Source organism: Strix aluco, chromosome 3, assembly GCF_031877795.1.
Source record: "Strix aluco isolate bStrAlu1 chromosome 3, bStrAlu1.hap1, whole genome shotgun sequence".
Classification (NCBI taxonomy): domain Eukaryota; kingdom Metazoa; phylum Chordata; class Aves; order Strigiformes; family Strigidae; genus Strix; species Strix aluco.
Genome location: NC_133933.1, coordinates 108,656,161 through 108,673,854, shown reverse-complemented (window position 1 = coordinate 108,673,854; position 17,694 = coordinate 108,656,161). Strand labels below are relative to the sequence as shown.

General features: G+C 39.0%; 1 protein-coding gene across 1 annotated transcript in view; it reads right to left on the bottom strand.

The window, feature by feature from the left end:
- Window positions 1-17,694, bottom strand: part of CSMD1 (CUB and Sushi multiple domains 1) — a 1,278,503-nt gene that overhangs the window by 101,675 nt on the left and 1,159,134 nt on the right. The window contains exon 48 of the mRNA XM_074819927.1: window positions 17,036-17,182. Within this exon, the coding sequence (XP_074676028.1) occupies window positions 17,036-17,182 (147 nt within the window). The remainder of the gene's footprint in view (window positions 1-17,035; window positions 17,183-17,694) is intronic.

Here is a 17,694-nt window from a genome sequence, read left to right as displayed (position 1 = left end):
TAAATGTATAAATATAAAACTGTTCTTTGAGCTACACAATATACAAAACTAATTATGAACATTCTTATTAAAAAAATCCAGTGCACTTGGACACCTAAGTAAAAAATTAAACATTTTGACAAACACGTTAAAAATTTGTATGACAAAGTACAATAGACTGATTAATCAGATGCCTTTTTTTCTGATTAAAATTAATATAATTTTTTATGTACATGTTCCCCCAAAGTTATTACACTGTATTAATTTTTTAGTAAAAGGATGTAACTTAAGTGAATGTAGCTTCTTAAATGTGGAATTTACACTACATCTGAAGTAAGACAGAATGCACTTGCTTAAATCTAAGTTTTGAAATTAAAGTAAACCTTGTTAAACCTTAATCTCTACTATTACAAATATTGTTCACAGAGGGGCTTTCCTGTGATCCTCAAGAACTTGTGACATATAGATGAAATGTTTAGACATGTGCTGAGGAAGTAAAAAAAGTACAAAATTTGTAATTGTGTCAAAAAGTGAGTAGTAAAGACCAGCTTTTTTTAAAACAAGGTTGTACCTAAGGATGGAGTATCATTACCCAAACCAGATCCAGGTCAAGCAAAAGTACAGGATAGTTTGACATACATGTGGATTTTAACAAAAATTTGTTTTCTGCATGCAAACATTTATCACTTAACAAAAGCAATATGAAAAAATCACCTTGACTCTGTACTGATGTTCAGGTCAGTGCATATTTGCAGCAACGCACGATGCCAAGCTTACAGACATTGTATCTTTTCAGAAGAAGCATGGTAGGATCATGGCTTGCAGAAAATAAACCTGCCTGAACATCCACCACTGCAGTAAACTTATGAACATTCTTCACAGGAAGACAGTGCTGAACTCCACTGATAACTAAATATTAGTAGCAAGGACATGAAGACTATAGCTGCTGCTACAATACTAACTCTACATCATACTGAAATGTGTCTCAGGTGTACTATGAAGTTCATATGATTTTCTGTAGACAATTATCCAGTAGCAGTTGGGGGTTTATTTCACAAGTGCATAATTACAGATGTGGCTTACATCTATACATATTTTTCATATTATTTGTTTCTTGCACATATCCCTGATTTCCTTCTTTCAGCTTTCAATATCTAGCTCTCTATTTATTTTTTCCTTGTATGTATATTCCGTCACCCTAAGGTTCACCTGTGATATCAATTTCCATCTAAAGATGGATGTTTCTGTTCAGTGACTATGGAGAGATCATAGAGTTGAGTAGACTCCTAACTGAGATGTTTCCTTTAAATGTCTAAATTTAGATGCAGTGTATCAAAGTCAATACTTCTAAGAAATGCTACCCAACAAAAGCAATAAAACTAGGTCCTACATTAAAGATGTTGAAAAATATTGGCATCTGCTGAGATTCTATTAAAGAATTATAGTTCTCAATTAAGTAACATTATTTCTACTTGAAATGCTGTTCTTTCCCTTGGGGGGTTATTTGAAGGAATTAAATCAAAAAGAAAAGAAAAAACCAAAAAATGGGATGAAAATCCAAAAGCTAGGATGGTCCAGTAAAACAATTGTCTGGGGTCATGTTCTGTATCCCTTATAAGGACAGTGACATTCAGTTACACACTAAATGAAATAAATTACTAAAATACTCTTTAAATTTAAAAGGGGATTTGACATTTAAAGAAAAAATATTGGTTTTGTAACGCAAGCTTATTAAGATGAGAAGACTAGTGGTTAAGACCACTGAAGTAATCTTCAGTAACCTCTTAAGCACTATTTAATTTTAAATATCCTAGGAGACCTTAAGAATAGCAGGTGAGTCCTAAACATAATATGCCATTCAAACAAAATTCCAAATTGATCTCCTCAGTACTGCAGTTCTAAATAGAAGATATTTGCCGTATGATGTGTAACCCTGTAGCGCAGTAATAGTCTTGCCTTTGCTAGTAACAGGTCACAGACTTTGTACCGAGTTCGCAAGTCAAGACTAATGTTTGTCAGTTTGTGTTGTCTCAACTTTTTCTGACCTGCCTGTTTTTATTTTATTTAGCTTTAACAGGTCTTTTTCTTCTGATCAGGTGGATATGCCTAATTTGTTTTACTTTTTAATTATGTTCATAATTTTTTTCTGATGGTACAAACATAGCTCTATATAGGTACTTATAACAAGTAATTATTCTGTATAGAATAAGATATTTAGGACTCTACATGGTGATGTGTAAACAAACACAGGCCTGGTATAACAGCAGAGGCATTAAGAGGTGGGGACACAGGATACAGTGTAGGAGAGTATGGGCATGGTATGATAAGGGGGTTACAGCCTGTGCGCTGTCTAAAGCTATACACAACTCACCAGTGGTAAGTTAAAAAAAATTTAACTCAGAGCTGGGCAAAAATTGTTTTCAGGCTCAAGTAAAAGAGCAAAGAAACAATAACTACATGTAAAATGGACTATATATAGTAGAATCATGTGTAACTTGAACTTGACAAACAGCAGGGTGTAAAAATGTGTTAGCAAACAAAAATGATCCAAAGTTGATCCTAGAGTGTGCAAGAAATCATCAGTACCACACTTCCTGTTGAAAGACTCTAGCTGATGATGATGACCTGCAGTATCCCTCCCAACATATAAACACCAAACTGAAGCCATTGATTTTGGGTTCCCAAGGAAAAATGGAAGCATGACTGTAGCACCAGGGAAAAGGTCAGATAACGGGAAGTGTGCATCTAACAACTGTAACCGTACTTTTTTTCTGAAAAGTAGCTTTAATTTCTTTTTTTTTTTATAACCATTTAATCTGGACTAGTAATTCTTTCAGTTATACTAACAATATATTCTTGGCTAGACATATAAAGAGTAGGTTTTTAAACCATAACAAGATTTTGAGCATAACAGGCTGTACTTTGTGTTCTGATTACCAGGGAACTTATTGCTATTTTTTTAGCTGTGCTTAATTTCAACAATATACACTATATATGAATCTTCAAAAAGATCAGCTTTAAAATGGCAAGAAATATGGGACATCAAGGCTGCCAAATTACACAAAATTATGTCAAAATACTGAAAATTTCATGGGGGGGCCACAGGAGAAATATATCAGTCATAATTGTTGCTTATGTTGTAACAATTAACAACACCTAGAGCCCAAAGGCATAGTTTAAATTCTCCAGTGAACTAAGTGGTGTTCAGAAAAAAAATCAAGCCAAAAAAATCTTTGAACTAAGAAGAAATTGATACAAGAAAACAAGAGGAACACAAAACAGCAACATGGCCCAGAATTTACTTCAACATCACTTTGGCAAATATACTTAGTTCCTAATGGCTGTTATTACAAATCTCCTATAGAAATCCATATCCTCCTTCTGCAGCTACCTTGATGACTCCTGTATATCTGCTTTCAACCATTACTTCAACCTACTGTTACTACTGCTTATTTTTCCTGCCAACCCATGTCTCACTGTGTGAGTAGCAGCAGCTGCATGGGGCCAGAGGAAACAGGGAAGGGAAGATCTGGGAATGGACATGTCTTGGTAAAGCTTTGTGGTCATCTGACATTGTGAAAGTTAAAGGCAAAGGTTCAAGTGTGAAAATAAAACTATGAGATGTGTTTGACTGGTTAAGAAGGCTATAACTGGAAAAAAGAGAGAAAGAATATTTGACACAAAGGTACTGGGTTTAAGAGCCCATGGGAAGAACAGTCATGACAGATTATGCAACAACAGGAGAAATAGGAAGGGAGGGATTGGAGGCTAAGAGGCAGTGATGGAAACGAGACAAAGAGAAGGACCCGGTTAGCTATTAGAAGTGACATCAATCAAAAGGATGGATGTATCAGAGACTGAGATTATGTTCAGAATAAAATGTGATGCAAGGAAAACATATGTATAATTCAGGGAAAGAAACTGGAAAGAAAAATATATAAAATCAATTGGAATTGACTAATGGGAGACAGAGAAGGAGAAGATCATGGACTGAAGCAAGGAAGAAGGAGGATAATGAATTAGGGGTGACATTGTAAAGAGGAAGCAAGGGAAATTAAGGTGGGAAGCTAATAGGGAGAGAAAGATTGACAATAGCTGGATAAAGAACTATCTTATATTGTCTACCAGAGAACCACTAAGATAGACTGTGGTCTGTAGGGAGTGGTGGAACAAGGATAGAGATCAGACAGAAAGGTTGGGGAGCACAGCTAGGCTGGTTGGCAGAGTTATTTTGAACAGAAGGAGTCTGAGGTTTGGGACAAACTAGGTATGGTGAATACATGAAGTGAGTTGAATTCCTTGAAGTACAATGAATAGTTCAACAGAGGGCAGTACAGAAAGGATCCCACATGAAAAGGGGCTATGCCTACAGATTACCAAATTTTACAATTCCACGACTGTTAACAGTATCTCTGAAACCCATAATAATGTGCATTTTGTGATGTGAGTCATATAAGTTTGGATAACATATTTAAATCAGTTATTTAACATAGATCAGATCCACCTCCTACTCTTACAGAAACGTTTATTAATGACATTTTAAAGTAGTGGCAGTTAGTATGTCAGAAGCTAGGAACAACGATGCAGGCAAGCAGTGCTTGTAATCCCCATTCATGTAAAAGCCCTAACAAAACTCATAGTATTTTGTGCAGCAAAGGCAGCAAAATATGAAAAGGCTGGTGCTTAAACAATTTATTACATCTAAGATATACACAGTATGAAAATAAGCAAAGCTTTTGAAACAAATTATCTAAAATTCTGAAGACAGATTTTTATTTTACAACTCTGAAAAATCTTGTTGAAGACTCTGACACTTGTTGAGACAGTGAAGGAATATTAATAAGACTCCATACAATTCCATTCTTAATCTACGATTTAAGTAATTTTTAATCTGTTCTTTAAACTGAAGTCCCTTCAGAGTCCAGGATGAAGCACAAAGAACATCTTCTGGGATCAGGAACTTACATATTAACTGAAGAGCCACACACAAGGCAATAAATAAAAAAATATCTGGAGTGTAAGCAAATGCTTGAAGAATGTCAGACTGAAAACTACAGTCGCTGTCAGCTGAGTGAAAATTCTGGGTTTAAGCAGGAATCTCTACAGAGTGCGCATAAAATATTGCAGCCTTGTTATCAAGCACCACTGGGATAAAATGCTGTCTTTCTCCCAGACAGTTTCTAAGAGGGGATCTGTCCTGGAACTTCATGAGGCTTAGCTGCTATAGGTGCAATGACACAGGAGTGTTCTCATCTAGGAATGACAATGTTTTACCACAAAATGTGATAAACTTCTATGAAGCTGTTGCAGTGACCTGAAGTAGCTTTACATTTACAGATTTAATTTACTTTTCCAAATGACATCGTATCCACATTCTTTCAAGGCCTCTTAAACAACAGTGTTTTTTGCAAGGCAGCATACTGAACATTTTCAGCTCACTTATAATCACAACGTTCATTTGTCACTTGCAACTGAAGACCAACAGGGTAATAACTGCCTAGCTAAATCACATATCACTAGTCAACTGATGTGTGGACAGCAGCACAGATAAACACTGATTTTGCATTTCCAGGACCATACTCTTCCTTTCATAAAAGGAAGAGTATATTCTCTTAAGAGCTGGAACATTTAAACATTTATGCAGTTTGAGGCACTCTGTCTAAGGGAAGTTCAATTACATAACTCCCAATTCCAAATTAAAATTCTTTGAAACTGGATGTCCAAACCCCTGTGAGAGACAGCAATTTGAGTACAGTCCATAATGGGACAAGATTCTAGACTGAGGATGCTGATCTCTGGCAACTCCATTTTCCTGGAAAAGGTATTTATTGCCTTAACCGGACAAAAGAGAGAGGAGTACGAGTCGGGGAGAGTTTTTGTGAATGGGCTTTATCCCCAGTTTTTGATTCTTATGACCCCTATTGCGGACCCTATGATTGTTCTAAATACCAAGGGAGATGGAACGGAACACATGTAAAACTCACAATAGTTGGGTAAAATGTTCATACCAAGAACCTACAGGGGAAGGTTGTACAGCAGTAATGTGAGATCGGTTCTTTGATGTGCTGTTTGGAAATTGTCTACATGCCAATAGTACAGATAAAAACCATAGTGCAGGTGTTTCAGTGGGCCTGACACCTGGAACACCAGTGAAGTGATTAGTAGTGCTCAAGAACCTATTTATAATTTGAATTGCATTATTCGATTACAAGCTGTTTTAGAAATTATCACCAATGAGACCACTCGTGTCCTGGATCTATTAACAGACCAGGCCACGCAAATGCGAACTGCAATATTCCAACATCGTATGGTTCTCGATTACCTGTTAGCTGAAGAAGGGGGTGTTTGTGGTTGAGAGCATGTCCTTAGGTCCAGCCTGGGACACATTTTGGTTAAACATGTTAGGTTAAAATACTGTTAATTGATACTGCTATTGTTACCTTTATTATATGTTTGGTTAGAATGTTGTTAACCATTGTTAGTATTAATATTGTTTTATTTGTTGCATGGTTTGGCCTTATTACTGTTTTTGCCATGTATTATTCTCTGCTTTATTGAATTAATTCAACACGTTGTGACCAATATGCAATTTATGGCCACCTCATCACTGGACAATATTAAATATGTCCATGCGGTGGACCAGCCAAAACCTTCAGTTGTGAAAATTGTATGGACAGATGTTTTTTCCCTGTTTTATTTTGCTATGTGATTTTGTCATGTTAATGCTTCTTCTTCTTGCTATATATTGTTTAATATTTTGTACAATTGATTACTATTTCATTGGATGGATTCATAGTTTATATAATTGATTATGAATTATAAAATGCTCTTTGCTGGCCTTTTCTAAACAACCATCCTTTCTTAAAGCCACCATGGGTCCTGAAGCAATCTTTGAGCCATGGGTTGGTGTGAGAGACTGAAATGTCATATGACTGTCTCAAAGCTTGCTTGTGTCTGTGCAAACCTCCAAGAGAAGCTGCTGTGGCCTGTGGATTGGTCTGGGGGATGTCGTCCAGAGAAGCGGGAGTGTATTGAAGGATGCATCCCCCCACTTCCTTGGGTTGCATTGTCCGGACTCTTTAGACAAGCCTCAAAGGGGCAAACCTGTACTAAGCTGGCCCCATCCTGTAGCCATTTGTGGCTCTGTTGTGTAGGCCAGACACCATGCCTGCATTGCTAATGAACTGACAAGAGGCAAACTTTCCTGCCCTGAAGCCAGATGCAACAAAACCTGTTGGACCAGAGAAAAAAAACTAAAGGTGGGCAGATATGATAATCAGTGGATACGATGAACTTAAAAAGGCAGCAGAAAATTTTGCTCAGTGTGCATCCACCATCGAAGCCAGACCCGTGTGCACCCACCACCAAAGAACTGAAGGCTGAGGACCAATGGGACGTCACTGGATCCATGGTGGTGACTATTCTTGCAGCCCTATCCTGCATCCTTGCTTTATTTCTGTCTTTTCCTTCCATTCTGTCCTATCGCTACCCGTCTTCACTTTTTTAATAATAAAAACCTGGTTTGGGTATATGGCATTTGACCTTGTTTGTGTCTTAATCTCGCTCTTGGGATCATACCGAAACCTCCCCCGATATTGGATCAGGACAACCCCCCAGATGATTCTGTAAATCTCAGTCTTACAGTGATAATATGACATTTTCTCTAAGAATTTATTTTAGCAAAGAACTTAATTTCCTTCAGTATCTTTGATCAATAGTCCAAAAACTTATATGAAGTAATACTTAAAATTATTCACTGAAATAGTCCTATGTTTGAAATTATAAGTAAGCAAAAAACCTTCCTTCAAATCTCATATTGCCTTTGTTTAGCTTATATGCTAGATTTTCTGTTGACAGATAAAAAGTCACAGCTCAGTCCACTGCTTCCTTCTAACTTTCCCTTTTGGGTACTTACTTATATTCATCATCATATTAACAGGGGATCTTATGTCCTTCAAAGGTGATGCTATTCTTTAAATATCCAATGAGGCAGAGATTTACTACCATTCTCACATTAGATATTTTCACTTTAGAGATAAGAAACCAGACACTGGCTTAAGTAATTAGGTAAGATCACACAAGAAAACTAAACATACCTCTTCTGATTACTAACACATTTCCTTAATTAATGGACCATACATTCCATATATTATTTTTTCACTTAAAAATGTTTAGAGTCAAAAAGGAGAACAATCTCAAGCAACCAACAAAAAAAGAGTCGGGCTGTCATTCTTTTTCTTTTGCAGTTTATCTTTAAATCTAACAAGTAAACATTATGGAAACAGCAAGCTAAATTTGTGAAAGCCTATTCCATCTTTAGTGATACAATTGTGAATGTCTGCCTCTTCAGAAATTAAATATCTGAATAAATAACCTGCTATTTATAGTACAGCTGTTCTTACTAATGTTTCAACATATATAAATGATCCTGTTTATATTTCTCTTGACTCAAAGCACTGTATAAACCCCCATTGTGTGACTTTCCTGATGTATTTACTATGGCAAATCACCACCTAAAAGTTTAGGAACCACAGAAGAAGAAATGAGTCTGATGAGCTTCTTCATACAATTCTCTTGTCACTTCTAACCAGCTACTGTAAAATGTAAAGACAAAACCAAACTAATCAATAGCCTTTGCTTTTAAATTGAAGCGGAGAGGAAACAGGAACAGTTGTTTCATATGTACAAAGTTTAAAAATAAGATAAAATGAATGGTGAAGAATTAAACTTCTTGCAGTGACAGATGAGGTTACAAGAGCAGAATAAATGTGTGGTGGGTTGACCCTGGCTGGACAGCAGGTGCCCACCAAAGCCTCTCTATCGCTCTCCTCCTCAGCCAGACAGGGGGTAGAAATATAACAAAAGGCTTGTGGGTCATGATAAGGACAGGGAGAGATCACTCAGCAATTAACATCATGGGCAAAACAGACTAAAGTTGGGGATAATTAATTTATTTTATTACAAATCTAATCAGAGTATGATATTGAGAAATAAAACAAATCTTAAAACATCTTCCCCCCAACCCTCCCTTCTTCCCGGACTGAACTTCACTCCAAATTTTCTCTACCTCCTCCTCCACAGCAGCAGGGAATGGGGGTTATGATCAGTTCTTCACATGTTGTTTCTGCCATGCCTTCCTCCTCAAGGGGAGGAGTCCTCACATTCTTCCCCTGCTCCAGTATGGGTCCCTCCCACAGGACACAGTCCTCCATGAACTTCTCCAATGTGGGTCTTTCCTACAAACTGCTCCAGTGTGGGTCCCTTCCACAGGGTGCAGTTCTTCAGCACGGTTCTTCCCTGGGGTCACAAGTCCTGCCAGCAAACCTGCTCCAGTGTGGGCTCCACTCTCCACAGGCCCACAGGTCCTGCCAGGAGCCTGCTTCAGTGCAGGCTTCCCATGCCTCCACAGCTGCAGGTGGAGATCTGCTCCTCCATTAACCTCCATGGGTGCAGGGGCACAGCCTGCCTCACCACAGTCTTCACCACGGGCTGCAGTGGAATCTCTGCTCCAGTGCCTGAAGCACCTCCTCCCCCTCCTTTGCTGACCTTGGTGACTGCAGAGCTGTTGCTCTCACATATTCTCACTTCAGCTGCAGTTGCACAGGGGTTTTTTCCCCTCTTCTTAAATATGTTATCACAGAGGTGCTACCACCGTCACTGATGGACTCAGCCTTGGCCAGTGGTGGGTCCGTCTTGGAGCCAGCTGGCATTGGCTCTATCAGACAGAGGGGAAGCTTCTAGCAGCTTCTCAAAGAAACCTTCCCTGTAGGCCTCCGCTACCAAAACCTTGCCCTGCAAACTCAATACATAAGGTAAAATAGAGATCTATGGTGGGGTTTTTAATACATTTATCTACAGTTCTATTGGCAGGCAACTACAAATTAGCTAAGTAACCACTTGACTTATTTACTCTTGAATGACTAACTGAAGTTAAACAAAAGCCACAAAAGTTATAGAGACAATGTCAACTTGCAAAGGAGAAAGCTAAGTACCCCTCTGCTTCCCAAATCACTGTGCCTCCAGCGAGTCTAAGTACTGTAGTGCACTTTCATTCCTTCTACAACTACTTAAAAAAAATCACCACTTCATTATGCTTTTATGCTAGCTTGCTTGGGTAGGAATGTGCATGAAGGGTTATAAATCCTTGAGGGAGAACAATGGCCAGAAGCACATTCTGCAGGTGTCTTTCAAAGCAGTTTCAACTTTCGTCTCTTAGACACTGGTTTTCCTAGCCTGGGCTCAGCAAGTTCTATTTTCTGCACTCACAGATCTTCCCCATTTGTAATAAACTGCACAGTTTTGGTGGAACCCAGTTGCACTAGTCAAGTTCAAGAACTATGAAACAACAAGCAAGCATTAAAAAAAAAAAAAAGGTATTTCATCACAAGATACCTTTTCCTTATATTTTTGGTATCCATTTTAGTGATTTTACCATACTACAACCCTGTCAAAGAAAAAAGAGATTACTTTGCTAGAGCTAAAAAAAAATTTAACCAATGCTTCCCTGACTAGTTTCACTATGTTATACAGATGCTCACTAGCTTAAGAAAGAAATCATTTAATATCTAGGTGTTATTGCAGTTAGGAAATTTATTATTTAGATTAAAATCATGCTAGTGTCTCTATAATATATGAAAGCCCTTAAAAGGATATTCCTCTGTTGTAATTCTATAGCTCTTATCTACTAAGATTTAGCAAAAAGCCTTAAACCACAAGATAGAAAACATACAAGTAACATTAGACAAATAGCTTACACAAGTAAAGTCATATGCTAAAGAAAATATTAAGCATTCATCTGAAAGCTAATAACACTTTTTAAAAGTGAAGAAAATTTGATTCTACAAATGAAATCTAGTTGTGACAGAACTACAGTTTGCAAAGTTGTGTGCACAGGCATAGCTGGAGAAGGGGAGGGTTGTGGGAGGGCAGTAATTCTTCTCAATAGGTTCTTCATTATGAGGAAGCCTGCTGGCTCAGTCACAGCTGCCACGGTATCAATAGCCTTTTTGGGATCTTGTATTTTTCCTACTTTCATGATGTTGCTTTCACTCATTAAGATTCAAATCCAATTGTTTATGCTGCCTCTCACTGTTACTCTTCTTTCATGCTGATTATTTCCATTGAATCTCATGTAAAATGTACAGAAGTTCAGAGAAAAATGCAGGCACTGACTGTTAGTGAAGCGGAAAAAGCAAAACAGTTGTTTGTTCCTAGAACATAGCCAAAAGCATTGCATCTCTCTCTCCAGTCATCCGGTTTCATTATTAGTTGAGGCTAGTGCCATAATAATTGATGAATTGAGCCTAGCAATTAGACAGACCACTTCTCGACTACTGCAAAACATGTTTTGTGTACACACAAAGGTGTAAAATAATTTCTCATTCCTCAAAAATCGGTTTCCTTAATAATTTGATACTTACAAAATAAAACCTTTATATGAAGTCTATTGTTATAACCCTGATATTACTTCTTCACCTTAAATTCATGACAGAAGGCCCACTCCCTTCACTGCCACACATCTGAGGGTTATCATGTGACAGGTTCTCTTTATTCCTTCTTCCACAATCTCAGTTCATCTATTAGGTCCTGTAATTGCCTTTTCTCTTTGAACAACTAAATGAATCTCCAGTATGCTTGAAAACAGCTTCCATTCCCTCCGCCCTTCAGTTTCAGTTTGTCTATAGTAATATTCCAAAGGCTTCTTGCAAGATGGAGATAATGCTTTTACTAACTGGGTTTTTTTCCTGACTGCTCATAGTTCTACTTATAGTTTTTAAGTCCCCAAACCAATGATTATTATGACGCTCTGAGTTCAGCCCTGATCTTCTGTTTCAGTAAGAAAAGAAACTTTCCAGAGTTTAGACAGGCAGTGCATGGATGGTACAGGAAAGGAGTGAACTCTGTGAAAATGATTTCCCCAGACAGCATTTAGCATGACTAAATAGGACATACCTGGTGCTTGATAAAACATTCTTCTAAAACATTCTTAGTATTCCTTTCTCTACTTAATTTATATTGACAATTATTAAACACCAAAATTAACACACACAACCTTTACATTGCTAATCAAGTCCAAACACAGAAAAAGCAAAGCTTAACAACAGATAGAAATTATCACACCACAGACACCCCCCTCTCACTATTTACATCATATAAATGATCCCTAACCCAAGCCTTTTAGGAGCAATGTGTCTGGAGATGTATGTGTGAGAACATTTTAAATAGGCTGCAAACTGAGTGAGGGTCAGTATGTCTACACATAGAATAGAATCCAGTATTTCAACAGAATCATAGAATCATCATAGAATCATAGAATACCAGGCTGGAAGGAACCTCAAGGATCATCTGGTCCAAACTTTCTTGGAAAAAGCAGTCTAGACAAGACAGCCCAACACCCTGTTCAGCTGAATCTTAAAAGTGTCCAATATTGGGGAATCCACCACTTCCCTGGAGAGATTATTCCAATGGCTGATTGTTCTCATTGTGAAAATTTTTCCTCTAGTGCCCAGTCAGAATCTCCCCAGGAGTAACTTGTACCCATTACCCCCCATCTTTTCCATGTGACTCATTATAAACCAGGGAGTCTCCATCTTGTAGCCACCATTTAAATACTGGAACATGGTGATAAGGTCTCCCCAGAGCCTTCTCTTCTCAAGCCTGAAGAAACCCAATTCTCTCAGCCTTTCCTCGTACAGCAGGCTTCTCAGTCCCTTGATCATCTTTGTGGCCCTTCTCTGGACCCTCTCCAGCCTGTCCACATCTTTTTTGTGTAGCTGGGACCAAAACAGTATTCTAGGTGTGGCCTGACAAGTGCTGAGTAGAGTGGGGTAATGACTTCTTCAGCTCTGAGGGTGATGTCCTTGTCGGCTCAACCCAGCATCTTGTTGGCTTTCTTTGCTGCTTCAGCTCACTGTTCTCTCATATTGAGCTTGTTGTCCACCAGGACCCTCAGGTCCCTGTCCACAGAGCTGCTCCCAAGCCAGGTAGATCCCAGTCTGTGCTGCACTCCTGGATTATGTTTTCCCAGGTGCAAGACCTTATACTTGTCCTTGTTGAACTTCATAAGGTTCTTGTTAGTCCACTCTTCAAGCCTATCCAGGTCTTTCTGCAGGGTGGCTCTCCTTTTCAAAGTGTCCACTTCCACACTCAGTTTGGTTGGTATCATCACCAAACTTCATCAGGGTACACTTGATCCTAATCATCCAGATCACTTATGTTGAAACATTAGTAAGAACAGCTGTACTATAAACAGCAGACTGTTCCCCACCAGACCACTTGTCTAGACTGTAATACATCAGTTTCTCTAGAAGGAGACTGTGGGGAACCGTACCAAAAGCCTTGGAGAAATCCAGGTAAATGATGTCCACCACTCACACCACATCAACGGAGCAGGTTTCTTTGTTGTAGAAGGCAATTAGGTTTGTCAGGCATGATTTGCCCTTGGTGAATCTGTGCTGGCTTTTCCCAATCACATGCTTCATTTGACTTGTGATAGCCCCCCGAAGGATTCATTCCATAACTTTCCTAGGGATTGAGTACGATTGATGGGCCTATAATTTCCTGAATCCTGCTTTAAGTCCTTCTGATAGATGGGGGTGACATTAGCCTTCTTCCAGTCTTCTGGGACATCCCCTGTTCTCCACAACTTCTCAAAGATTATGGAGAGTGGCCTCATAATGACATCAGCCAGCTCCCTTAACGTTGGGATCCATCGATTTGTAGGGGTCAAGCTCCTGTAATAGTTCACATATCAACTCTTCCTTCACTGATGGTGGGTATGTGTTTGCACTGACCTGGATTTTTGTTCCCAAGGCCTGGGGCCTGTGAGAGACTGAAATGTCAAATGATTTTCTCAAAGCTTGTGTGTGTGCTTTGAGTCACGGGGTGGTGTCAGTAATGCCTCGACGATTCATCAAGGACCAGCCTTTGTAATTAATCTAAGGAATGTCATCCAAGGAAGTAGGAGTGTATTGAAGGATGCACCCTCCCACTCCCTTGCAGTTGTATTGACAAACACCTTAGATAAGCTTCAAAGAGGTGGACTGAGTGAAATCAGGTGTTTCTCATCAAGCACAAGGACCGCTGATCACCAGCCATTGTGGCTCTATTGTATTGCTAATGACTTTGCCCCTTTGACATTGAACTGATAAGAGCTGAGAGTTTCTGCCCCAGAAGCCAGATGATTGCTCAAGAAGCATGAAGTCAGCAAAAGCCTGTGGGAACAGAGGAAAAACTAAAGGTGGGCAGATATGCTAATCAGCTGGTAAGACGAACTTAAAAGGCGATCAAGAACTTTGCTCAGTGTGCACCCACCACTGAAGAACTGAAGACTGAGGACCAACAGGACGCTGCTGGATCCATGGTGGTGACTATTCTTGTGACTCTATTCCGGATGCTTGCTTGATTTCTGTCTTTTCCTTCCATTCTGTCCTATCGTTACCCCTCTTCACTTTTAATAATAAAAAACTGTTTTGGGTGTACAGCATTTGACCTCGTTTGTGTCTTGATCTCAATCTTGGGATCATATTGAAATCTCTCCCAACATTGGATTGGGACAGGGCCCAATAGTGCTGGTAAAGACAGAGGTGAATAAAGTGTTGAGAACTTCTGCCTCTTCAGCATTGTTGGTGACTAATTCACCTCTCCTGTTTAACAGCAGGCCAATATTTTCCTTCTGTTTCTGTTTGTTGTTTACATACCTGAAGAACCCTTTCTTGTAGTTTTTGACATCTCTTGGTGATTTCAATTCAAGCTGAGTGTTTGCTCTTCTAACTGCATCTCTGCATGCCCTGACAATACCCTTATAGTTCTCAATGGGTACTCATCCAGTTTTCTATCTCTGTTACACTTCTCTGCTGGTTTTGAGCAGACTCAGAAACGCACAGTTAAGCCAAGGGGGTCTCTTGCTCTACCTATTTCCCTTACCTTTAAAGGGAATGAACTGGTTTTGTGCTTCAAGGAGAGCATTTTTGAAAAACTCTTGAGCACTCACTAGCTCCTTTATTCTCCATGGAAGCTTCCCACAGAATCCTTCCCACCTAAGCTCTGAGCAAGCTGAAGTTTGCTCCTCTAAAATCTAAAACCTTTGTCTTCAGTGTGCTCAGCAGGATCCCAGACTCCATGATATTGTGATCACTGCAGCCAAGGCTATCACTAACCTAGATATTACAAAGTTGGTTTTCTTGGTCTGTGAGTAGCAAGTCCAGCAGTGCCTCATTCCTGGTTGGCACATCTAACATTTGTATGAGGAAGCAGTCCTCTATGCATTTCAGGAACTTGATGGATGACTTGTGAGCTGCTGTATTATTCTTCCAACAAATGTCTGGGTAGTTGAAGTTACCCATAAGAACCAGATTCTGTTGACCCAAAGTTTGCTTAAGTGACCCAAATATTGCTTTGTTGGCCTTATTGTCTTGGTTTGGAGGCGGTAGCAAATGCCTACTGTAAGATCCCCCTTAGAGGCAACCCCTCTGATCTTGACCCAGAGGCATTCAATAGGGCTTCCACAATTGCTGTAGTTGAATTCGATACATTCAAGGTTCTTAACATAGAACATGACTCCTCCACCTCTTCTTCCCTGCCTGTCTTTAGAAAACAACCTATAGCCATCCATCATGATCCTTCAGTCATGTGAGTTGTCCCACCATGTTCCAGTTATTCCTATGATATCATAACTTTCTAACCAGGTGCAGAGCTCCAGTTCCTCCTGTTTTTTCCCCAGGCTGTGTGCATTGGTATACATACACTTGAGGTGGCTGGCTTTCTGGTTCACATCTTGGGAGGCAGCTAAGAAACATTTGTCACTGCTCTGGTTGGCCTGGTTTATTCCCTAGTTGGTTGCAACGGTGTGAATGTCATCAATTTGGACCCCGGCCCCCCAAGTCTTTCAGTTTAAAGCCTGCCTCACAAAATTGGCCAGCCTGCTGCCAAAGATTCCCTTGCCTCTTCCAGGCAGGCAGATCCCATCCATCTCTAACAGGCTATACTTATCGAAGACTGTCCTGTTGTCATAAAAGCCAAAGTCCTCACACAAAGTCACAGGCCATGAAGCCAGAATTTGATTTGCACTATAGATCTATTTCTGGCTGCACCCTTTCTTTTCACTGGTAAAATGGAAGAAAAGATAACTCTGGCAGCAACACTTTTCACTTGCACTCCCAGGGCTTTGTAGTCTTCCTTGATTCTCTCCAAGTTCCGGCTTGTGGTGTCATTCATGCCCACATGGAAGAGTAACAATAGTCTGTGCTCTTGACAAATTGTGGCTCTCTCTTGGCAATATCTCGGACCTTAGCTCCTGGAAGGCAGCATAATTCTCATGATGCCTCGTCAGGCTGGCAGATGGGCACCTCAGTGCCCCTCAACAGAGTCACCTACTGTCAGCACACCTTACTCATGGGTATCTATAGCTGTTAAAGCTTCATATCTGGTTTTGGTTGTAATGCTGGAGGATGAGGACTGGCAACTGATATTTTTTCTTAATAAGGGAAATAATTTTTAACTCTATTCAGATAGGCCATTTACATATTTTCATGTCACCATAACACCAGATTCACATGCAGCCTGTTGAAGAAGTGAGGGATTTTTCCCTCTGGTTTTCCATTTATTTGTATATGAAGAAAAGCATAGTAATAAGAGTTCTGAACTGCAACTCAAGGAAATTGTAAACCTAATAACTGTGTACTGAATTGCAGGCAGAGTACCCCATACCATTTCAGGATCAAAAACTCTCAATCTTGAGTACTTCTGCGTAACTCTAAGGGCTATCCCTCCCACTACATTTCAAATGCCTTGCTCTAGGTCTGGTAAGCAAGATAGCAAGTTGCAGAGAGAATTATTAATTGGAGAAGTATTCGTCTAGAGATCTTTGGCAAACTGAGAAAAAATGGAGTCTGAGTCCTGTCCTTACCTTGAGCTTGCAATAGAATGATTACTCATCCTCAAAATGGATTTTTTAATAAATTATCTTCAGAGAAACAGACATTATAAAGTCCTAATTTGATGCTAAATAGTATATGTAACCACAAAGTATAATTTAATGGAAATCATTAATAGTTACCTGAGTAACGGATCTTGAATCCTTTCTTGCTGGTTGCATGATCAGTTGACCAGCGAAGATACAGCTGATTCATTTTGCTTGTAAAATTCAGTTGTCCAGTATGATTTCCACTTAAGGCAACTAGTAAAGGGCTTTGCCCAGAAGAACCTTCAGAGATGAATAAAGAAACCTTTGAAGTTTTAAAGTACTACCAGTTTAAGTAATCCTTTCCATATTTTAACTCAGCTCTGAATGTGAATATACAAGGGAAGAATAGGAAATAACCTGACACATTGCTGCCAGTGAAATAATTAACATATCTCTATTTAAACTATCTAGCCAGTTTTAGGTTTTCACTAGAGGGCACAATAAAAATCTTGGTACAAACAAACTGAAATACAAAACAATGAATGTTTTTGGCATAAACACTGAAAAAATACCAAATTTAAAAAAAAAAAAAAAATTCTATTTGGAACAATTATTCTGAATGAGGTTATGTTTCTACTCCTTGACTTTTGTATCTATTATTTATTTAAGCTCTTATCCAACTAGTGAGTGATAGCAAATCTATATATTCTTTGACATTGTACAGCTTGTATAATTTTAAACAGCACCATATTGTATAGAAACACTGTAGCTAAAAAATGCTCTGTCACATGTAAGATCATCACAGTTTCACG